The sequence below is a fragment of the Myotis yumanensis genome, unplaced genomic scaffold, assembly GCF_028538775.1.
Source record: "Myotis yumanensis isolate MYYU_CA2020_CCGP unplaced genomic scaffold, mMyoYum1.0.hap1 SCAF_7, whole genome shotgun sequence".
NCBI lineage: Eukaryota > Metazoa > Chordata > Mammalia > Chiroptera > Vespertilionidae > Myotis > Myotis yumanensis.
The window spans coordinates 54566962-54592087 of record NW_027223758.1 but is presented as its reverse complement, the minus strand read 5'-3'; the positions used below and the strand labels follow the sequence as shown (position 1 = coordinate 54592087).

Here is a 25126-nt window from a genome sequence, read left to right as displayed (position 1 = left end):
TCGATATCTCAGTTGCAGGCCTGATCCTGGCCCCCAGGTCGTGTGCAGGAGGCAACCGATTGATGTGTCTCTCTCACATCCATGTTTCTCTGTCTCCCCTCTCCCTCCCTTCCTCTCTCTTTAAAAATCAATGGAAAAATATATACACCCAGAGGTGAGTATTAACCAAAAAAAATTTTTTAATAAATACATTTAAAAAATAAAGCCCCGCTAATTCCTCCAAACTATTTAAAGTTATCTTGTGCCTCCAATTCCTCAAGTTTCCTAAGGTTCTATAGCAAAGACAGACTTGCTTTTATTATTGCAAGTAGACTTCCTCTTTCTCTATTCTGCTAAATTAGTCATCACTCTTCCTCATTCCTTCTTCCAAAATGTATGAACACCTCTTGTCTGCTATCTCTCTCAATGTTTTTGATCCTTTAGAGTTTATGCTGTCATGTTAGTTGGGCTTCAAGAACTAATGGAAATAAACACCCATGTTCAACCAGTTTTATTTTTAGCTAGCATTTTATTGGGCCCTTACTGTGTACTAAAATTTTCATTAAAGCCTCATGTGAATTAAATTACTTGAATCTTGTAATAGCTCTAGGGATTAGCAACTATTACTTTCTTCCACATTTTAAAATAAAACCAATGCCTGACTCAGGTGACAAAGCTAATATGGAACAGAACTGGGATGGAGCCCAAATCTTCTTGACTCCCAAGACCATTCTTCTAACTAATTATGCAGTCTTGTTAATTTTCACGTTTCATTTTAGAGCAGGAGTCAGCAAACTATGGTCCATTGGTCATATACAGCCTGTCACCTCTTTTTGTTAAGTTTTATTGGAACACAGCTACACCCGTTCACTATTATTCACTGACTGTTTTAGTGCTACCATGTTAGAGTTTAATAATTGAAAGAGAGACAATCTGGGCCACACACCTTAAAATATTTACTCCCTGATACTTATGGAAAAATTTGCTAGGCCCTGCTGTAAATAACCTTTATTACTGTTTTCAGGTCATAATGTCTGTGTATTTAAAGCTTTTATTTCTGAATCATATCAAAGGCATTCTTTTTATTGTTCCCTCAACATTTTGTTACCCTGCAGATAGCAATCTTTGGTCATGCTAAGAAAGGAAAGTCTCTAAAACCCATCTCTTTTGTGAAGGCTTTCCCATACTCAGCCATACTTGCTCCCTTTTCTGTGCTCCTACCTCAATTATTATAATTATAGTACTTAATGTAGTTTGATTCATATAATAGTTACTAGCTGTGATTCCCCTTGGATCTAGCAAGTCCTGGCACTGAGTAGATAATTAATAAGCATTTATTAAATACTTTCTAAGTGTCAGTGTTCTGGACACTGGAGATACAAAAGTAAATATAGCAAATTTTTATTAATATGTATCGTATTTAATTAGGTACAAAAAAATAGAAAAGAAGCTGAGCATGGAGTCTAGGTCTATGGTCTCTGCCACAATTGCAGCATAATCACCATAAGTGCTTGTGTAACATCCAGACCTACTGAATCAGAATCTCTGGAGGTGAGGCCAGTAATTTGTGTTCTTAATCAGCACTTGATAGGTAAGCAGGAAAGTTTGAGAATCACTACATCAGTAGATATAAAAGAAGTATTATGAGAGAGTAAGGACAAATCTCACATGATCTCCCTTACTATAAACCAATTTCTGTCAAAATGTGATCTTGTGTTGTTCACTTCTTCCTTCCAAAAGATTACTAGACATGCTTAACTGGGCACCTGAACATTCCTCCCACCTCTTACTAAACTAGTCTTTTTCACCACTGTAACCCTAAACTTGACACAGTTTCTGGCACCTTGTAGATATCAGTACTTTGTGTTCAACTGTTGAATATTCAAAGTAAAACCTCTCCAAGTTGCCCTAGTATGTAGAAATAGGAATTTTTCAAACTGAAATGGTATGAGGATTGTTTAAGCACAAGGAAGATAACACACCCAGACAAATGTTTAGTTTTCCCTCCCTTTAAAAACCATTCCTTTTACCTCTCAGGGCCACTACTCTTGTGGGAATATCAACCTCCCCCTCAAGGCTCAACTAGACTGAACAGAGCCAAGTAGACCAGTGGAAAAGGTCAGGCATCATGGATTCTTCATTCTTGTAGATAATCTCTTTCTAGAGGCTTTAGTCTGCAGAGAGCCTGAAGTACATTTTTAAAAGGGATTACCTACCTCTGAGGATGATAGATACTCAAGTATCTACAATGAGAGGTTTATCACAATGGACTCTTGCTATACCTGACACAGATCTACTCCTCCCACTAGAACTCTGAATTATTTTGCTGGAGGCTACAACATTCTGAGCAGTTTGTTGGAAGTTGACGGCAGGTGGGGATAACTCACCCGGTACAGGCTTAGCAGAGCTGAGCTGCTGCAGCTTGTTGGGCGAGCCTTTGATGCAGACTGGTTGGACGGGTTCTGGATCTACAGAAGAACCGGTTTGACGGGCCTGTTATGCCAACATATTCTGGTTTGATTCCATGTTCCACAGACTGTAGAAACCTGCCCAGCCAGTTAAATGAAAGACATATTAGGTTATCCATTGCACATTGTATATAGCTTAGATGCAGCAGACTTCTTCCACACAGCAGTACTGTCTAGCAAACTCTAGCGTGGTCCAGAGAGGTGGTTTCCACTGGTTTACTGTTTAAGTTCATAGCTTCAGGGAAAGTCAGCAGTGAACCACCTTCTGCTTTTGACCAAGAGCAGAGGTTTTCCAAATAAACTGAAGGGTAAGTTAATAAATTGCTTTTATATTTCTCAATTTTCTCTGCAATTTTGGAAGCTTAAGTTAAATGATGTTTCAGAAGATATCTATTTTTTAACATAATACCTGCATTATACCTTTTATGTAAATTAGATATGGTTTTATAACACTTGCATATATGTTCACTGACTTATTTGGATAAAGATTATAATGCACTTTTGCTATACTTTTTTGTAAGTTGGATATGGTTATAGCCATTTTAAAAGCTGAGTTGAATAATTTTGCTAAATATATTTCATCTATTAGTAATTCATCTTAAGCCATCTACTTCTTTGATAATATACTATTATGTTTTATGGGCTGTTGCTATACAGTAACAATTTTAAGTGGTAAATCTAATTGTGGATGAAATAATAATTGCTTTTTTAAGGTGGAAAAAATGGTGGTGTCCTCTTGGTGATTGTAAGTACATTAAGAGGAACAATTCACAACAAGAATTGGGGATTGTAAAAAATAAAGATGTGGAATCTAGTAACTGATTAACCATTGGAGCTCAAAGCACTTACTGAGTTGAATAGAAAGGAATGAAGACAAGTTTTTGTCATGCCTTATTACATCTGAAAAATTTCTGGGGTTAAAGAAAATTTGGATCTTCCTTTTCTTTATATTTTAAAATAATTCTTTTACATCTTTCATGGATCCAATTAATTTATTTTAGTTTGTCTCATTTAAAATAAAGTTTACCAACCCCTTTAGATTTATTTTTGCATACCAAACTACCCCCTTAATATTAGATCAAATTCAATGTACAAATCTTCTGGCATTCAATTTAACATAACAGTTAACATATGAATTTATCTGGAAATTAAAATACCTTTTTAAGCAGATTTATACTGAATAGTCTCCTGTCAAGAGCTTTTGTTGACCATCTTAATATGACTTTCCCTTGAACTCAACAAGACATGTATTCTTTTCATTGTCCCTAGAATCCTCACTTTGTTTTTATGTTCAAACTCAAAGGCTATTAGGGTTTCTTTAGGATGTTAATAAATAATTTTTTAAGTGAGAATAAATATTCAGATGAGATTTCATTTGCAAGGAAATCCTTTGGATGCGTTTTAATCCTACTCTCCAAGTCAATTCTGCATAAAACTTCAGATAATTCAGTTAGACTCCTAAAAAGCCATGTAATGTTGAATCTTCAAAAGGAATGTGCTGATTCAGCAAACCAAAACAAAAGTCTTTTTACCATAAACTGTATTCTGACAATTTGGGGAGAACAGAATAAAAAATTTTAGTTGGTTGAATTTTTCTCTTTTCAATTAGTTTTCAGGCAAGATATGGGTATATACCAATAGATTATACTTTTAGTATTTCTAGTGAATCTATTATATATAGTAATGTACATTTTTTAAAACCATATAATGTTTAAATACAGGGCTTACTGTTTGAAAATAAACTTAATTTAGGATTACAATTTATTTATTATTGTTTTATGTTTATGGTTTTGAGGAAAACTACTTAGGAACTAGATATATCTTTTCATATCAAATCTATAGGTAATATTTAAAGCCTAACTCTACATTTTAGAGAGGGATTCTATAGTTTTCATTTAATAGGATTTTCAGTTTTAAATATATGAAAAAATAACTTTTATGTATTTTCCATAAATTGATTCCTTTAAAACATTGATACTCTGTGATGTTTTGATTAAAATTAAGGCTATATACACTTATCAATCAAATTAGGAGTCTGTGTTTTTGTACATGTGTGTATTTGTGTTTTATACAGCCCTTCATTATGTCAGGGCCCAGGTCAAAAAGTGTTCTACTCACTTAAAAATCTTTTCATTCTTTACGTCTAGTTGGGAATGCATTCCTTTGTCTTTATCCTAGCCACACAGTTTCATACAATGACTCTTTTTGTCAACAATGCTAAGTTTCTTAACAATAGTAACCTCTTTGCTTCCTGAATACCTTCATGTGTTTCCTATCAAAAACACTTAGAATCATAACATTTTTGAGCTAGGACTCTTAAAGATAACTAATGAATCCAACACCTCATTATTTGAGTTGAATGAAAAGCCTCAAAATATGCTAAATTACTACAAACCAGCTAAAGGTAGATCTGGAACCAGAACATGTTTCCTCAACACCAGCCCAGACTAATAATTTTTTCACTACTCTATATTGATTCTTCTGAATGCTACATGAAATCTAATCTATGTTTTCTAAAGAATTTGTAAAAAAATAAAGATGTGTTATAGAGTTACATTAATGAGTCTTTGCTGAACTAAAAAATTATTTGCTTTTCTATTTTAATCTATATCATTATTACCCCCAAACTTTTTTGGTATAGTGGCTGAATTTATTGGAGTTGCCATTGATAATGAAGGTGACTGCCATTTCAAACCCTAATCTCTTAATGCCATCGTAAAATTTTATATCAAATTGATGTGTTTCACATTCCTTCATATTTGTGGGTCCTATTGTCATTTTCTGACTTAATATTGTTTTAAACTATCTCAACTATTTATTTTCTTAGAATAGATGTATGTATTTTTGTATTGTTTTAGTCACTCTTACATGGATATAGTTTAGGATTTTCCAAAAAAGCCATCTAAAGTTTGGTTAGAACTTCAATAAGGTTATGAAGACCAGAATTGCAGGAGTCAAAACCCCTGTTAGAGATGATAGAACATGTTATTTAAGGAGTAAGCTCTTACTACAGTGCTTTGCACACAATTGCTCAAAAATGCTTTAAATGTTTTTAACTTGAGGAATTCCAAGGAAATGGGATTACAGAAAGCTTGAGAACCAAAGGTTCAAAAATTTCAACTCTGACTCCTAGAACTAAATGTTAATTCTCCTAACTTCTTTATCTTTTCACAGGGAAAATCCTACCTGAGGAATGCTTCTAAATTTGGTAAATTTAGTTCAGTCCAAGTGACTGTGGAAAATAATCACTACCATTTGTTTCTTAACTTTACAGTAAAGAGAAAGGATAGCATGTTGAAAAACATATGAGTTTTTGAGCCAAACTGAAATGGGTTTGAATACTGACTCTGCTACAATCTAGTTTACCCAAGGGAATTATTGAACCCTCTGAGTTCTCTTTACTCCATCTATAAGTTATGGAAACGACTACCATTTTCTAAGAGTTGATGGAAGAATTACATGATTTATTGTATAAAACACTCAACACAGTTCCTAGAGCATAGTAGGTGCAGCAAATGTCAATATCCTTTCCACCCTATTAATAGAATTTATAATAAATTTCAACAAATAGCTTGAGTAAGAGAAGTCAAAACTTAACTTAGAATATACATTTTATTTTTATCAGAGATATAAAAATTAAATCAGCAACCTTGGAAAGCATTAAGATTTAATATTGAAAAATATTTAACCTTATTAAATTAAAAAATTAGAAACCCATGTAAGTTAATACAATTAAAGAGTCAAGAAGCCATTGTTAAACATATTTTGAGAGCAATATATCAAGGTAATAAAATGTTTAAATAATTTTTTAAATTCAAATTCAATCATCTCTATACCAAAGAAAGGAACTTTCAAATAGATAGACTAAATTACACCTTACTTGTGCCTAGTAGCTGAGTTTTTCAAAGGCATTTTATATCTATTATCTTATATGACATCAAATTAGTTGTCGAAGGATTTCTATTGGTCTAAGAATTGTGCTCTTTCTACTATCAATTGAATTATTTCTTCAGGGCTCTAGAATATGCTTTTTTCCTCCAAAAGATTCTCTCCTAAATTAAATTTATTGTAAGTCAGTATTAAATCATACTGTATTTCCTTGATAGTAAATGATAGGGAGAGTGGGTTCAAAATGTTTTGGGTGTAATAAGACAGAATAGGATTTAACATTTTCTAAAAATAATATTAAATTAGCCTCAGACTCATTAATTGGTTAGGAAATGGAGTTAATGAACAAAGTTCATATGCAAGATATTTAAGAAATGTATGTCATTAATCAGAAAGAAGTTCAGAAGAGTGTGACAAAACATTCTAAAACCTAAGAGCAGGAAATGACTTGATATTAGAACCAACAAATAGATCTACTTCTAACACAAACTGCTCTTACTGAGCTCTTGCAGTCAACTTTAATTTCCTAAAAGATGTTTAATTGCTATACAAATAAGTTTTGTGCTAATAATATAATTTGAATTTATATCCATGGTAAATGAATTGTTTTTCCTCTTACGATTAAAAAACTTGTATGCAGGTGGTATACCTAAAGACAAAATTACTACTTACCAATTAAGCCTACTAATTATACATTCTATTTTTTTTTTTTTAAGTAAGCAAGAATTTATTCACTGCAGCAAAAACACACTTAGGACAGTGAAACTAGGAAGGGCATAGAAGAAGCAACAGGAGAGCCTAGGCTGGGCAGTTTTGGCTCATAGGGAAGTCAGAGAAAACGAGGCATTGGCAACAGGTTCAGGGGGTTAGCCCCCTGAGACCAGCTCCGCTGCCCATTGCTCCCCTGGTGGCAGGTCTCATGGGTCTCTTGGAGTTTAGGAAATACATGCCTGTAGGGGAAGGCAAGGGAGGAGGGAATGGCACAGGCATGCTACTAATTATACATTCTTATTAAAACTATTTTATTATATAATAAGCAATTTAATCTTATGTGACCATTCATTAAATTAGTATTTAACCTGCATTTATTTTCACAGATTTAGAGTGTTACTATAAACAACTGAAAAGAGGGCAGGGAATAACAAATCTCAAAGATAGTTTTTAAATGTTTCTATATAAATGTTTCTATATATAAAAGTAACCATGAAACTATTATCTTAGAAGTTATTATTATTGACAAAGTGAGATTATAACTTGCATGGCAAATCTTTAGTTTCAAAGTTCTATCTTAAGTCTATTTCCTTGGAAGTTCTTTGCCTACAGTTTCTACAATGATTCACATTAGGAGTGCGAAAAACTTCCAACACAAAAACATTTTAAACCTAATGAATTTCTGAATGAATCTTGAAACATTGAGAAATACAAGATCAATAACTTCATTCATTCACTTTTCTGAAAATATTTATATTGTAATCAAATTTCAATAATATAAGAACTGAATAATAAATACCATCTACATAGCATTTTAGTGATCCGTTAAATTATGCTCTAGTCACTTTCCAAACAATTGTCTAACAAAATTTAAAACAAATATATGTTGCTCAGAAACAAGTATACTGTTTTTTAACTATAATACAGAGCTAACCACTGGAACCTTGCCATAGGCCAGAAACCTGTACCCTGAATCTAGAATTTGGTTACACCAGAACCTGGCTACAGGTCATTCAGTAAGGAAAATTGTTCAGTCCATCCAGCATGACAACATCAGTCTCTTCCCACAGTTTTACTTTTTAGGATGTGTTTACGTCTTTGAGATAAATGACCTTTGCTAGTTCCACCAGTAAGCATATATTAAACACATCTAGTGTAAATTAAATTCTTAGCAGTTCCTTGGTACCATAACAAACCACATGTTAATACTGTTAAAACCAAGTAATCCTATATAATAAAAAGCCTAATATGCAAATCGACTGAACAGCGGAATGACAGGTGGAACGACCGGTCACTCCATCCCCAGCCCAGGTCAGGGTACATGTGGGAGGCAACCAATTGATGTGTCTCTCTCACATCGATATTTCTCTCTCCCTGTCTCTCCCCTTCCCTTTCACTCTCTCTATGGAAAGAAATCAATAGAAAAAATATCCCAGGGTAAGGATCAACAAAAAAGAAAAAAATGAAAAAAGTTAAAATTTCCATTAACAAAAATACTAAAATGGAAATCTCATGTTTAACCATGATCTCTTAGTTTGGGTTCTCAGAAAGTAGAGCCTAAATCCTCTAGATTATGTGCAAGTTCTTTATTGGGAAGTCATCCCAGGGAACAGTTAGTTATGTGCTTCAATTAGGAAACAGAAGTGGGGGATTAGGAGAAAGAAATGGGGAGGGAGGAAAGGCCAATACAAGAGTGCATTCTGGAGTTCATCCCCTACTATGGGCAAATTGGTACCTTCTTAGGAGCCATGAAGCTAAAGACATGCAAGAGGAGCATTTATCCACCAGTCTGACTTCTATCAGTTAAGTGATGCCTCATGAGTTATTAATTTCCTCACACTTTCAGGTTCTGCTTCTATTTCCAAAGGTTTCAGAGAAGCCCCCAGAACAGAAAGTCCAGGTGAGGGGCTGTCAGGTTTCCTGTGCTTGAATCTGGTTACAACTGCAATGATTGGAGTGAGCAGGTCCAAAAGGTGTCTAGTACATCACTATTACAGCAAAGATATGGTCAAAACACTTATTCCTTAGTTTACCGATAGAATTTTAATAAACTATATAACTAAAATGGATTTTCCGAGAAATGAGTACAGCAATTTCTAATTGGAAGTGAGGAACTTTAGCCTATTTTTGTCCGGTGTATTTGATCCATTCCCACAAAACCTGAGAAGATCTGAAACCTGATCTTCTGTGAGAAAGGTATTTTCTAATAAACTACATTTCATTTCCTGAATTTGGTTGCCAATTTTAAAAGGGTCAAACAGCAGCAAATGAGCAATTAGTATGTATTCTGAAAATACTTTGAGTCCAGTACTGATCTAAAGAATTTATTGTTTAAGTTTATATTGGTAAAACTTTAGTAAAAATAGATTGACTACATTGGACCCTCAAGTAACACTTCCTATTATAGTAAAACACAGAATTTTGAACAGAACAAGTTTGTCTTGGACTGTGTCCAAGAGGGTCTGGTTACAAAAAATAATTCATTATAACCTATAATATGATCCTAGAGCATGGCTCTGAAGAATACATTAGACGAAGGCTCTAGTCCAGTGGTTCTCAACCTTCCTAATGCTGCGACCCTTTAAATACAGTTCCTCATGTTGTGGTGACCCCCAACCATAAAATTATTTTTGTTGCTACTTCATAACTGTAATTTTGCTACTGTTATGAATTGTAATGTAAATATCTGATATGCAGGATGTATTTTCATTGTTACAAATTGAAAATAGTTAAAGCATAGTGATTAATCACAAAAACAATATGTAATTATATATGTGTTTTCCGATGGTCTTAGGCGACCCCTGTGAAAGGGTCGTTTGACCCCCAAAGGGGTCGCGACCCACAGGTTGAGAACCGCTGCTCTAGTCGAATAGAAAACCAAAGTTACGTGCTTTAAGTAAATACCATATTAGTTTGCATGATAAAACTAGTTTAGCTAAATAAGAAATAGGTGTAAATAAAAAAGAAGTCTATCTCTTCATTTAATTTGAATTGTTAAAATAATTAGTATTTGAGTTTTTAAAAATAACCCTCCTTTTTAAAAAATAATATATTTTTATTGATTTCAGAAAGAAAGGGAGAGGGAGAGAGAGATAGAAACAACAACGACAAGAGAGAATCATTGATTGGCTGCCTCCTACACACCCCACACTGGGGATTGAGCCCGCAACCCGGGTATGTGACCAGACCAGTTGTACCGTGACCTCCTGGTTCATAGGTTGAAGCTCAACCACCAACCCACACGACCTAATCCTCTTTCTTAGAAGATGGTTAAATAAGCTAATGAATTGATAAGGCTGAAATAGGGAAATTGGGCTGAAGACAGCCTAGAAATAAGAAAAAGTGGGGATACACACTGCTGAACAAAGCCAAATAATAACAGATACTGTTGTCAAAAGAAAGAATCAAATATAATCAGGTATTTACTAAATTAGCTCAGATGACAATCAACTTGATACCAACACTTCCTTTCTTGAACTTGAAGCTGAGTTTATCATAAATCTCTGTTAATTAAATTATTTCTTACAACCACCAATTTCTGAAATAAATAAATTGGTTTTTCCTCCCTATGCAATTTTGCAGTTGGGCTAGATGATTTTTAAAGTCCCTTGGAATAAAATAAAATGGAAATAACCATAAAATAAAATACCTGATTTATTTAAACTTAATTATGTGAATCAAATAAGATATGTAAAAGCACTTAACAAATTGTAATTTAACCCCTTCTATAATTATAAATGTCTCACAATTTACATAGCAATTCAACATTCACTAACTATAATTTTGTAACTAGCAATTGGAGAGATCTCTTTGATTGGCTGTAGCTCTTAAAACTATCTATGATTAATAAGAGTTTCTTATACTGTTTGGATACATACATATAATCATTCAGTCCTATCAACAATCCTGTGAAATACCCAACATATATATTAGTCTCTTCATATCATTCATAAACAACTGAGGCACAGATAAGTTAAATTACTTGCTCGATAGGATTATAATCAAAATTAGAATTCATCAAACCAATTAAGTGGAGCTTCTGCTGATTTTCCAATAGCAACCTATACAAATACATTACTATATACTTACAGTTTCCAGAATTCACAGTGATGCTCCAGAGCAGAACCTTTGCACATGCCTTCTGTTCCCAATAGGAAAGGTTCTTCTTCCACCACTCTGCTTGCTCAATAGGCATGCTGCTTCAAACTTCTATGAAGTCTTACAACAACTCTTTTGGACACTGTAACCATGAATATTCTCATTTTTCAATTGGGGAAATAACACTTGTCTAGAAAAAAAAGCAGATAATCAGAGGTAGGGCCAGAGCTTAAACCCTGGTCCTATCTCCCAGCTCAGGACTTACCAAGTACCATATGCTGGGAATGGCTATATGCCATCACTGATTGTAGAACACACAATTGTCACAATTTTTTGGAGCACTTCCTGCTTGGGTCCCTTCTAAGATTACAACATAACTCAAGGTCCTTTAATCTATTTAGCTTTAAATTTACTTTATAGAAGAATCCACAGCTTGGGATTCTCTAGATTTGAGAAAGGCTAATATGAACATGTTTGCCAATTCTATTAAGTCAATTTATATTCATCTCTCAAATATCTACACGTATTATAAGACAAATAAAAAGGCACGTGTGCCATAATTACTATGAAATACAATTATTAATGCAAAAAAATCTAAAATAGGTGCTTCACTCCAACCCTGACTGAGTCCTTTTAGTAACCTCATAAAATGTAAATAAAAAATATGAAGTAAATAAAAAAAATGTACCAGAACTGCCTGTAGGTAATAGGAATTTTTAATCAAAATTCAGAAACTTTGGTTATTTTCTCAAAAATATTTTCTAAATTAAAAAATTTAAAAGCACAGGATAAGTTTTAAATAAATTTACTACTCAAAACTAGTAGGGTATGCTGCAGAGAGCATAGCTATAGGATTTATAGCAAGAAGATTGGGTCTGAAGTCTTGGATCAACTTATCTATTAGTTTGTACATATAATGCTAGTCAAACCACCTAATTTCTCAACTTCTCTAGAAAGATGAAAACTGGTCCTGCTCTAATTTTATGACAGTTATATTTAGCTTCAAAAGAGAAGGTATATAGGAAAAGCACTTTGTTTCTTACCATCACTAATTGTTCCTGCATCCATTTCCTGTCAGTATTAAACAAACTACTTCTAAACTCAGGAATTTCAGAGTACTATCAATAAATCAAATAATATTATTGCTTATATTATCTATACCATAATATTATTTTTTTTAAGTTTAGATAGGTCTGTACATAGTTGAGAAGGAAATACTCCTGACTACAAAAGGTCATTTTAAAAATGACCTTTTTTTATTAGTTTATACTTCAAATTCCTTAAAGCTTCTGATCATATGATTTATAACCAAAACCAGAACATTTTTTAGAGTAAACAGGAGCCCTATTAATAATTAGCCAGAACAACAGATATTAACCAGAACAGTTGCTGGTAAGCCAGGGCATATGGTCACTTTACATAAGAAGCAGGCTAGATTTGAAAAAATGAAGTCTGTTCATTTCTGCTTTAACATCCATAAAAACATAGTTTGTAAAAACTATAGTTTAAAAAGTCATCTACAAATACAAATTGTCACCAAGGGTGTGAAGTGAATTAAAGCATAATTTAATTTCACTATATATTTCTAATACTTCTGATCATAACTTAAGTAAAGTTGAAAAGTATTGGCTGAAACCGAAGGTCTCCTCTAAGAATTTTGGACGTAAAACATTTTTGGAAAAGTAACTATCAAAGCTGCCTTAACCTTAGACTAATATTGGATTAAGAAAATCACAAATCCAATATTTAAACAAAGTCTATCTTTCTCGTGTGTAGTTAGAATAGGGAAAAATGGGGGGGGGGGGGCAGGAAGGGGTAGTGAGCCTGTTTGAAGACATATCATCTATATAATTTGTGAGGCATGAATACATTAAAAATCAGAACTATTTTTCAGCAGTGAAGAAATTTATCAATTCAGAGGGAAAAATTACCATTTAAAATGTGAATCATTATTTTCTTATAAATGGACAATGTAATGAATATTAAGCGTGTTTGCTCTTATGAACCTAGCAGGGAATGCTTTAATTAATAGACTCCAAGTAACTTGTTCCTAGAGTTAACTCTTCATTATATATATATACTAGAGGCCCAGTGCACAAAATTTGTGCACTGGGGCGGGGGGGGGGGGGGTCCCTCAGCCCGGCTTGTGCCCTCTCGCAGTCTAGGAGCCCTTGGGGGATGTCCAACTGCCATGGAGATAGGAGAGGCTCTCACCACCGCACCTATACTCGAGTTTCTGGCTGAGCGGCACTCCCTCTGTGGAAGTGCACTGACCACCAGGGGGCAGCTCCTGTGTTGAGCATCTGCCCCCCTCCGCCATTCAGTCGATTTGCATTAGCCTTTTGTTATATAGGATATTTTTTACATTACTGTAAATAAATGCTATTCCCACAGCTTCCATATTGGTAGCACTATACATATGTACATAAGAAATGCAGCATAATACCATACTTACTAGATAAAAGGTAAAGATTAGTTTTTCAAGATTCCCAAAATATAATCCATTTTTTTACTCTAGAGTTGTGATAACTCTTAAATTCTTTTATCATCTCTATAGCAGTTAAGCTCTGAGGTTCTTATAAATTCTGGTGTCTAACAGGAGTGTTAAGTATTAATGCCAATCCCATAAATGCCAGGGCTAACTATCTAACAAAAGTCCTGGGCTTCATAAACCTATATGCATAGGTATGAAATATTGCCCAGGCAGCCACTGTATTACAAAAGATGTCCCTTTCCATACATAATGAATTACTTTGCAATGACACCATTAACATTCTTGGTCAGCTCATCATCATTTAGAGCTAGGCATGTACACAATTTTATAGTATACTATACTATCTTCACCCAATATAAAAAGACTAGAGGCCCGATGCACAAAATTCGTGCAAGGGGCTCGGCCCTCACAGCCGTGGCGTGGTGGCTTGCCGTGGCCCTCGCAGCCCCAGCTTTGTCCAGAAGGATGTCTGGAAGGACGTCCAAAAGGTCATTCGGCTTTCCTAAATGGGCAAAGTATATATCTAGTAAAATTTTGCCCATTACTGATATGAAATGAAGTAGCTAATTGAATTATATTTAGAAACACAAACAAAAACTACTTTAATAGTTTATAAAAAGGAAATGAAGAAGGCATGACTATGTAGTGAAAATCAAAATAAATAAAGGTTCTTTATCTAAGTTGGAAGTTGGCCAGACTGATTGAAAAGCCATGTATAATCTTTAATGTGTACTATGGCACTTTAATGACTGCCTAAGACTGTCAAAATAAAAAGTATGATACTGACACCCTTCATGAATGTTAAATACATCTTTTAAAACAATTAAAAGACTTCTAAACCTAACTGGATCTTGGCACATCAACTCAAATCACAGACAAAGCATTTTGGCACTTGGGGCAAGATCACTAATTGGTGTATATGCCTACCCCCAAACAACACTTAGTAATTACTATAAACAACTTTAAAAAATTAAACCAAGTGTTCCAGTTGACAAAATGTTGACAGTTAACATAATTTTCTTTTATCTTAAAGTCTTATTTCTCAAACAGCCTTTTGTCTTGTTCTTAAAATAGTTCTTTTGTCTTATTCTTAAAACAGTTCATCCAAGATTCATTTTAAAGGTGCTGGACGCTTTTATGTAAATATTCATAATGGGTTTAGTCACGTACTTTAAAATTTTTGCCTGAAGATATAGGCCCTCAGTGCTGGGAGAGGAGGGGAATGGGATGATGTAGGGAGTGGGAAAGAGATGGGAAATGCCCAGCACAAATAACCAGGGCTATTTTCGATAAATTTAATTACATAAAAAATATAGTTAATTTCATCTATTTCTTTTTACTTCTTTATTCTTTTAGATATATTTTTTCATTTCAGAGAGGAAGGGAGAGGGAGAGATAGAAACATCAATGATGAGAGAGAATCATTGATCAGCTGCCTCCTGCACGCCCCCCACGGGGGATTGACCCCGAAATCTGGGCATGTGCCCTGACTGGGACTAGAACCGAGACCTCCTGGTTCCATAGGTCAATGCTCAACCACTGAGCCAGGCCAATTGGACTCTTTTTACTTTTTCAAATGTGGCTACTATATAGGGTGCCCCCAAAAATGTATGTGCACACTTTGAATAATTATAAATACAGTGTTTATTAAAATACATTTCACCAGGCAATTTTTAAACAAGCATCCTAAGCCTCCAATGGGTTTTAAGTATGCTGGGACAATAAAATCCCAGCCCTCAAGATGGCAGCATTGGACCTAGGATGGCTGGAGTCCCAACTTCTGTTGCCCCTGAATGGAAGCAGCCTCATCTTTTTATCACAATATAATACAAGTATTCATTTTCTAAGTACTGAAAAGGTTTGGGAAGCATTGTTCTAATCAAGAAAGAAAGAAAGGAAAGGAAGAAAGTTAGGAAGGAAGTTAGGAAGGAAGGAAGGAAGGAAGGAAGGAAGGAAGGAAGGAAGGGAGGAAGGAAGGAAGGAAGGAAGGAAGGAAGGAAGGAAGGAAGGAAGGAAGGAAAAGAGAGAAACCCAATATTATGAAAGGTTCAAAATAGCTGCTTCTCTGTTAAAGTAGTTTTCTCACTTCTTTGGGACTTCATAATATTTTCTACCAGGTAGGGAGCATATAGCTCCTTATTGGTCACATATATCTGTGTGTATGCCCATCATTTCCACTGTTAAATTAATCATAGCATAATCTCATAAGGAGAAGCTAAGAATTGTGAATAGGTTCAAAGACTTTCATCAAAACATGAGAAATAGGAATCCTTCAAAGTGATGCCCAATTCATTTACCCAGAGTACCTACCTCCTTTTGGCAGGCACTCAGGTAGTTTCTGAAAGTAAAAAGATTGTGACATCACCCTAGCCGGTTTGGCTCAATGGATAGAGCATCAGCCCACTGACTAAAGGAGTTCAGGTTTGATTCTGTTCAAAGGCATGTAGCTCAGTTGCAGGCTCGATCCCCAGGCTGGGTGGTGGTCTCTATCCCTCCCCTCATCCTTCCACTCTCTCTGAAAATCAATGGAGAAAATATCCTCAGGTGAGGATTAACAAAAATAAAAAGGTTTTGACCTCAAGAAATTTACAGTCTGCCTGGGCAGGTGTCACTCAGTGGTTGAGCATTGACCCATGAACCAAAAGGTCATCGGTTCAATTCCAGATCATGGCACATGCCCTGGTTGCAGGCTGGATCCTCAGTAGGGGGAGTGAAAAAGGGAGCCTATGGATGATTTTTCTCTCTCATCAATGTTTCTCTCTGTCCCTCTCCCTTCCTCTTGCTCTAAAAATCAGTAACATTAAAAGAGGATTAATTAAATAATTTAAAGTATAATAAATGTAAGATGGGAAGGTACATAGTGCTCAAAGAGTATCTAATAGAAGAGACTATTAAAACAAGATTAGTAATCACTAGGATTAGTAATCACTAGGCATAGGGTGGGGAAAGGTTTGTTTCAGAATTCCAGACAGAGGCAACGGCATGCAAAGCCCTAGGATTAACAGGCCAGTGAGGCCAGAGGGCAGACAATGTTTGGAAATGAACCTGGGGAAGCAGTAGAGGCAGTTTAAAGGGCTTTCTTCAGGAAAACAGTAAGCCACTGAAGGGATTTAGGCAGCATAGTGCCATTATCAAACTTATTTTTCAAGATTATAGTAGCTATAGTGTAGAGGGGTGTTCTCAAAGTAGGCAAAACTTAAATGGGAGAAGATACCAGATTTTAACTTTTTCTCATCCTTTAAAAAATGTCTTTAAAATATGTGTTATAATAGTCATCATGTATTAGCTCAGACCTATTAATAAGGGCTAGTTTTTACTGAATACATACTACCTATCTGAGCGCTCTACTAAGCAGTTTACAGTTAACTCATTTACTCTTCATAACTCTGTGAGGTTGGTACTTTTATTATCCTCATTTTACAGATAAGAAAAAGGAGACAGGTTAAGGTCACATAGGAAGTATTAGAGCCGGATTCAAAGCCAGGATGTCTGGCTCATTATTTTATATGCCACTTTTCAGCAATACATGTATACAACTTAAAAATACACATGAATTGAGAACAGATGCTTAAAACTTCTCCTGAACACCAGTTTAGGTGGGGTTGTTGGTTGGGTGGATATGATCAGCAGACTAGGTGAGAGATAATGGTATCCTGAAATATGGGAGTAGTAATGAAGAGAAGGGGATGGATTTGGGAGATAACTGGTGAGTAAAATGGACAGGACTTGGTGATAGGCTGGGTACGGGGGGTAAAGGGAGAAGGAGCCAAGGATGATTCTTTTGATTCCGACTTACATAAATGGATTGGACAATGAAGCCGCTGACAGAGGCCAGAGCAGCAGGTTAGGCCATTCAGTTATGATAGTTTCTCTTTGGACCACAAGTACACTGTCCTTTCAATGTACCATTAAAAGGCAGACTGATTACAGGGTCTTTCCATTTGTAACAAAACTCTCCATTTTCATTACAACATTTTTACAAGCAATTATGCTTCCTACGTTGCATTAAAATTGTCATGGTCAAATTTTCACCCATTTTCTCTAAAGGTGAAATGAATTAAGTCATAAAATTTGGAAGTGGATGATGTTTGCTATAATAGGGCAATGAAAGTTCAACAGTCCTCTTCTTTAAAAATACCAGCGTCCTATAAGATTGCTAAAACGGTTCAGGAGCATCCTATTATGTTCCATCACAAGAAGTAAGCTGTGATAGATATTCATTCCTGAAGATAGGCAGTGACTGGAAAAATTACTTGTACATTTTGTATTTATGATTTTCTAAATACTACTTAACCTTTTAAAGTTTAAACCTGTCTTCCTCCCAGGTCTTAGAAGAATCCCAGAAAAGAATTGAACTGGTTTAACAGATACTGTGATTCTACTCTATTCTGTTTATTTCCTTCAACTTCATTTGTAGAATTTCTAATGCTAAAACGCTTCTTTCAGAAATCAAGATAAATAGGAAAACATATTAACAGTTCGAATGTTACTAGCCACAGGAAACGTTGATTTAAAAAAACACTAAATTGGGTAACTCAGCTGGTGAGAGCGTCATCCGGATACACCGAGGTTTCGAGGTTTCGGTTGGGTCAACCAATGACTGCACAGAGGGTTGCGACAACAAAATCGATGTTCCTCTTGCCCTCTCTTTTCCTCTCTCGCTCAAACAAAACAAAAACTAATCTATTGCTCCAACAATAATGCTGGTCATTCGGTCTCTTATTCCAGGTTCTCCAGAAACTTCCCACTTAACCTCAGCAAAAGAGACATCGTTTTGCTGCCGGGTCCGGCCCATCACCGAACTGCAGGTAACAGTGACAAGGCGGCGAACTGCGTTAACTAACCCTCCCCTCCCTGCTCCGTTCATCTAACTTCCCCTTTGGTGCAGGCCACTCATATGCTTTCCCTGAAATGTGCTCAGTCAGACACGTGTATAAATTCCGCGTCACACCAAGGAATGGATTCTTCCCAAACGAAACCTCGTGAGCTCCCTGCCCGGCGTCCCCAAAACGCGGCGGCGGTCGCCAGCTCCCGGAGCCGCCGCGACGGGCCACGCAGCGGAGGCGCCCGGCTCCATCGGCGTCAGCAGCAGCCGCGGGGGCCGCTGTGTGGACCCCACTCCTCCGCAGTCGGCCCGAGGGCGCCACCTCCCTGCGCGGCGGGGGGAAGGGGCGTGAACTCCCAGGAACACCCGCGTGACGTCGCCCGAGCTCGAGGAGGGGCAGGTTCGGCCGCCTCGGACCCGGCCGGCGGCCCTCGGGCCCGGCCCCACCCCCGGAAAGCGCGGGCTGCCCTGAGGGGCCAGCTTTCCCGCCGCGCGTTTGGCGAGTCAGTGAGGGGGAAGGGAGAAAAGCCGGCGGCCGTCTCCTCACAGCCCGGACGCGCGCCGGCATCCCCGCCGGCTTCCGAGAATCTCGAGGCAGCCTTGGAAGCCGTGAGTAGGAGGAACCTCTTTCCCCCGACCCGGAGCGCTGGGTCGGAGGGGCCACTTCCGGCCTGGAGCCGCGCGCTGACCCAGGGTGTGTGGCCCTCGGCGTGGGGAGGGCCGTGTGGCTCTGGGGTTGAGCAGGAGTAAGTCCTAGGGCCGGGCGCCGGCTGGCTGGCGGGGAGGGAGGGCGGCTCGCGCTCGGGCTGCTGCTGGGTCTCCCGCGTCCGCTTTGGACTGGCGTCCCGGCGCCGAGCCCGCCCCGCGCCTGCGCACACGCCTGCCCCGCGCGGGCGTGGCCCGTCGCGCTTTCGGTGCCAGGCGCCCTGGGAGCCTCTGGGGAGCGCGCGGGAGGAGAGGCTGACGGCCGAGGGTCCCGGACAGGGAGCCTGTGGACCTCGGCTTTGCCAGTAAGAGCACCGCCCAAGTCCCGTCCCGTTTCGGGCTCCTGGGTGGCTCGAGGCGCGGCTGTTGCCAGACCTGTGAGAATGCGGGCGGTGTGACGGGAAATGTTCCATCGAGCGCCTTCCGTGTGGCGGTGTGGCTGCCGACACGCTGCGGGATGCACAGAGGTGTGTCCTGTGACCACAGCCCTCGGGGCCCAGGACGCGGCTGGAGAGGCCAGAGGTGCATCTCAGATCTCAGCGCGCACCGTCGTGCCCTGAATAACGGTTCGCTGCCAAAGAGATGCCCGCAAAAAGTGCCGGGCGTGCCCCATAGGGTGGAGATGGTTTTGTGAGCCAGAATTTGCAAGTTTAGTGTTGATGAATTGTTTTTTTTTTGGGGGGGGGGGGGGGGGCGGGGAAGGGGGGAATAACTTTTTTACCACTTCTGAAGATATGTTTCTTAAAGGACACTTTTTTACACTATTGGTTTTAAGTTAATACTTACTATTCATTTTAAAATCCATATAAGTAACTAAAACTTGTTTTACACTGTTTAATAGAAACAATGAATTTCCTGGTTTGCGTTACTTAGCAGTATTTTGTAGTTATTGGCACCTCGACTTGAGTTCCAGCTGTGATAAAGCCTTGTCCCATCAATATCACCTTGGAGTCAATCTCTTAAGCCTGTTTCGCCAACTCTAAAATGAAATTAATAATAGTAGCTGTTTTATGGAGTTCTGAAAATTAGGATAAAAAATGAATATAGAACATGATTCTTGGCATATAGTGAACACTTAATAAATGGCAGCTTTTATTGACAGTAGTATTGGCCCATTGATTGATCTTTTAGGGTTAAGAAATAGAATACAAGTCCTAGCTGGTTTGGCTCTGCGGATAGTGTCGGCCTGTGGACTGAAAGGTCCCGGGTTCGATTCCGGTCAAGGGCACATGCCTGGGTTGTGGGCTCAATCCCCAGTAGGGGGCGTGCAGGAGGCAGCCGGTCAGTGATTCTCTCTCATCACTGATATTTCCATCTCTGTCTCCCTCTCCCTTCCTCTCTGAAATCAATAAAAAAAAAATTTTTTTTTAAAAAGAAAAAGAAATAGAATACAAGTCTCTTTGGAAATAAAACTGTACTAATGCAATGCACCCAGGCCCACTTTTTTAAAAAACCAACCTATATAATAAAGAGGTAATATGCAAATTGACCCTCACACCCTCGAAAAAAATGGCCACCCCCATGTGGTCAAAAGATGGCTGGCAGGGGAGGGCAGTTGGGGGCAACCGGGCTAGCAGGGGAGGGCAGTTGGCGATCAGCCGGCAGGGGAAGGCAGTTGTGGGGGACCAGGCCTGCAGGGGAGGGCAGTTGGGGGCGACTGGGCTGGCCAGGGAGGGCAGTTGGGGGCGATCGGCCTACAGGGGAGGGCAGTTGGGGGGACCGGGCCTGCAGGGGAGGGCATTTGGGGGCAATCGGGCTGGCAGGGGAGGGTAGTTGGGGGCGATTGGCCTGCAGGGGAGGGCAGTTAGGGGTAATTGGGCTGGCAGAGGAGCAGTTAGGCGTTGATCAGGCTGGCAGGGGAGTAGTTAGGGGGTGATCAGGCTGGCAGGCAGGCAAGCGGTTGGGAGCCAGCAGTCCTGGACTGTGAGAGAGGGATCGGGCCTAAACTGACAGTCGGACATCCCCCGAGGGGTTCCAGATTGGAGAGGGTGCAGGCTGGGCTGAGGGACACTCCCCACCCCCATGGATGAATTTCGTGCACCAGGCCTCTAGTTATGGAAATAATAAACGTACACAAGAGAGACACTAAAATTAAGAATGCCCTCATGTACCTGCCCATCCATTGTCCAGCTTCAGTTATTACCCAAGTGCAGCCCTTCTTATTTCATCTCCCCACCCAGCATCCTTTTGTTCATTTTAGCTGGAGTATTTTAAAGCAAATCTCAGAGAACATGTCAGTTTACCTGTAAACACCTCAGTATATATCTTTTTATCAGATAAAGGACTTTTTTTAAAAAAATATAATTTTACTGATTTTTTACAGAGAGGAGGGGAGAGGGATAGAGAGTAAGAAACATCAGTGAGAGAGAAACATCGATCAGCTGCCTCCTGCACACCTCCTACTGGGGATGTGCCCGCAACCAAGGTACATGCCCTTGACCAGAATTGAACCTGGGACCTTTCAGTTCGCAGGCCGATGCTCTATCCACTGAGCCAAACCAGTTAGGGCAGGACTTTTTTTTTTAACATGACCACATCATTATCATACCCAAGAAAATTGAAAATAATTCCTTAATATTACCTAAAATTCAGCCTATATTCCGTTTTCACTGATTATTTCAAAAAAGTATAGTCACAATTTTTGAAAACTTAATAAAAGTAGTTTTATTATTGTAATACTTTACAGTTTTAAAAATTTGTTTTATTATTGATTGATTTTTTAGAGAGAGGCAGAGATAGATTTATTGTTCCACTTATTGATGCATTCATTAGTTGCTATTGTATGTGCCCTGACTGGAGATCCAACCCACAATGTCAGCATATTGGGGACAGACGGCACTCTAACCAGCTGAGCTACCTGGCCAGGGCTGCAGTACTTTTACAGTTTACCAAGTGGATTCACACATCATCTTGCTCCCTTTAGAAATGTCACCTCTTATTTTAGCTTCTTCATCAGAGACCTCAAGAAATGGTTAGCAAAAGACATATCAGTTTGGGTACTTGTTAGTAAGGCATTGACTAAGGAACCAGATGTGAGGTTTAATAAACTTGTTAATCATTTTACTTCTTTAATGGCAGCTAGTTAATGGTTTCGATTTAAGAACACATTAAAATATTTATTAATTCACTTTAACTTCTTAGTAGCCTGTTGCTTCCTTCAAGGGCTATACAAATAATCAACCTTTTCACCGTTGCTCTGAGAGAGGTACAAAATACCTTAACCCTAGTTGCCTTGTTATTAAATGTTTCTGTGTTCATAGATCTTTGCTGTATCTGTATTTTGCTCACTGACTTCATGAGAAAGTTATTCAGATACTCATATGTGTTAATACATCAATCATCTTTCTTGTTCTTTATAATGTATGTGGCTTTGTATGTATGTAGTGTGTGTGTGTGTGTGTGTGTGTGTATAGAGAGAGAGATAGAATGGTTAAGTCAAGAATACTTTAGAATGTTTTTTTCCGTTTTTGTTTTGTTTTTTAATTTAATTTAATTTTTTATTTTATTTTATTGCTTAAAGTATTACAAAGGGTATTACATATGTCTCCTTTTTTCCCCCCGCCCTTGACAATCTCCTGGCCTCCCCTACCCCCCAGTGTCTTATGTCCATTGGTTATGCTTATATGCATGCATATGAGTCCTTTGGTTGATCTCTTACCTCCCGCTTCTGCCCCCCTACTCTCCCCGGCCTTCCCGCTGCAGTTTGACAATCTGTTTGAGGCAGCTCTGCCTCTGTATCTATTTTTGTTCATAAGTTTATAATGGTCTTTATTATCCATGAATGAGTGAGATCATGTGGTATTTTTCCTTCATTGACTGGCTTATTTCACTTAGCATAATGCTCTCCAGTTCCATCCATGCCGTTGCAAATGGTAAGAGTTCCTTCTTTTTTACAGCAGCATAGTATTCCATCGTGTAGATGTACCACAGTTTTCTAATCCATTCATCTACTGGTGGGCACTTAGGCTGTTTCCAGATCTTATCTATGGTGAATTGTGCTGCTATGAACATCTGGGTGCATATATCCTTTCTGATTGGTGTTTCTGGTTTCTTGGGATATATTCCTAGAAGTGGGATCACAGGGTCAAATGGGAGTTCCATTTTTAGTTTTTTGAGGAAACTCCATACTGTCTTCCATAGTGACTGCACCAGTCTGCATTCCCACCAGCAGTGCACGAGTGTTCCTTTTTCTCCACATCCTCTCCAGCACTTGTCGTTTGTTGATTTGTTGATGATAGCCATTCTGACAGGTGTGAGATGGTACCTCATTGTTGTTTTGATTTGCATCTCTCAGATGATTAGTGACTTTGAGCAAGTTTTCATATGTCTCTTGGCTTTCTCAATGTCCTCTTTTGAAAGGTGTCTATTTAGGTCATTTGCCCATATTTTGATTGGATTGTTTATCTTCCTTTTGTTAAGTTGTATGAGTTCCCTATAAATTTTGGAGATTAGGCCCTTATCAGATATGACATTGGCAAATATGTTTTCCCACGCAGTGGGCTTTCTTGTTGTTTTGTTGATGGTTTCTTTTGCTGTGCAGAAGCTTTTTATTTTGATGTAGTCCCATTTGTTCATTTTCTCTTTAGTTTCAACTGCCCTAGGAGCTGTATCAGTGAAGAAATTGCTTCGGCATATGTCTGAGATTTTGTTGCCTTTGGATTCTTCTAGAATTTTTATGGTTTCCCGTCGTACATTTAAGTCCTTTATCCATTTTGAGTCTATTTTTGTGTATGGTGTAAGTTGGTGGTCTAGTTTCATTTTCTTGCATGTATCTGTCCAATTTTCCCAACACCGTTTATTGAAGAGACTATCTTGACCCCACTGTATGTTCTTGCCTCCTTTGTCAAATATTAATTGAACATATCGGTTCGGGCCGACTTCTGGGCTCTCTATTCTATTCCATTGATCTATATGTCTGTTCTTGTGCCAGTACCAGGCAGTTTTGAGAACAGTGGCTTTGTAATACAGTTTGATATCTGGTATTGAGATCCCACCTACTTTGTTCTTTCTCAGGATTGCTGCAGCTATTCGGGGTCTTTTTATTCCAGATGAATTTTTGGAGAGTTCGTTCTAGGTCTGTGAAATATGCCGTTGGTATTTTAATGGGAAGTGCGTTGAATTTATAGATTGCTTTGGGTAGTATGGACATTTTAATGATGTTGATTCTACCAATCCATGAACACGGTATGTTCTCCCATCTGTTTATGTCTTCCTCTATCTCTTTTTTCAATGTCCTGTAGTTTTCTGTACCATTTTTGGTTCAATATATTGTTGCATTCTATATCAATTTAAAAGTTTAAAAAGCAAATTATTTTAGAATGGTGTATCAATATTGATCTCTATATTAGTATCCTTTCATTTTAACATAATCTAGGTAATTACTTTTTTCTAGGAGGAATAAGAGAAAATTTGCCTGAAAATTTAGCTTAACTAAAATCCAGATTATTAAAATCAGGGCTTTTTTCACCATAATCATCTTTCTTCACACCCCTCCTCCCTCAAATTCTCAACGTTATTGATTGTAAGTCAATTAGGAAAACTGGCTGGACTCAAATTACATAAAGGTAAATGCAGGATTTATTTATGTTGTAATCTGTCATTTCAGGTATTTCAGCTGTCCAAAGACAACTTCATAGCTGTATAATGTAACAGAAAAAGTCAAAAAAACATTAGGCAAATAGAACTGTGGAGCATATTCAAGCAAGATGAATGTTTCTGGAAGCAGTTGTGGAAGCCCTAGTTCTGCAGAGATATCTAATGACTTTAAGGATCTTTGGACAAAACTAAAGGAGTGTCACGATAAAGAAGTACAAGGTAACATATTTTCTTCAATACTTACCACAAAAGCATTGTACTGAGACTGTAATAATAATAACTAATTTTGTCTGACAGTTCAAAGATCTCATTTTTAAGGTATCTTTGCTATTATAATTTTTTGTGATTCATTTTTATGGTTAA

The 25126-nt window shown here is 37.9% G+C and overlaps 1 protein-coding gene and 1 long non-coding RNA gene across 7 annotated transcripts in view; one reads left to right on the top strand and one right to left on the bottom strand.

Annotated features, from left to right (window-relative positions):
- Positions 1–12269, bottom strand: part of LOC139013972 (uncharacterized) — a 127141-nt gene extending 114872 nt beyond the window's left edge. For both annotated transcript variants that reach the window (XR_011472172.1, XR_011472171.1), the window contains exons 1-2: positions 11136–12269; positions 2367–2525 (exon numbers count right to left, since the gene is read on the bottom strand). This is a non-coding gene — a long non-coding RNA (uncharacterized lncRNA). The remainder of the gene's footprint in view (positions 1–2366; positions 2526–11135) is intronic.
- Positions 2598–25126, top strand: part of RBBP8 (RB binding protein 8, endonuclease) — a 97070-nt gene continuing 74541 nt past the window's right edge. For 2 of the 5 annotated variants that reach the window (XM_070420523.1, XM_070420518.1), the window contains exons 1-2: positions 18857–19072; positions 24774–24982. In XM_070420523.1, the coding sequence (XP_070276624.1) occupies positions 24874–24982 (109 nt within the window). In that variant the 5' untranslated portion in view covers positions 18857–19072; positions 24774–24873. The other 3 variants (XM_070420519.1, XM_070420520.1, XM_070420521.1) reach the window with 3 other exon arrangements.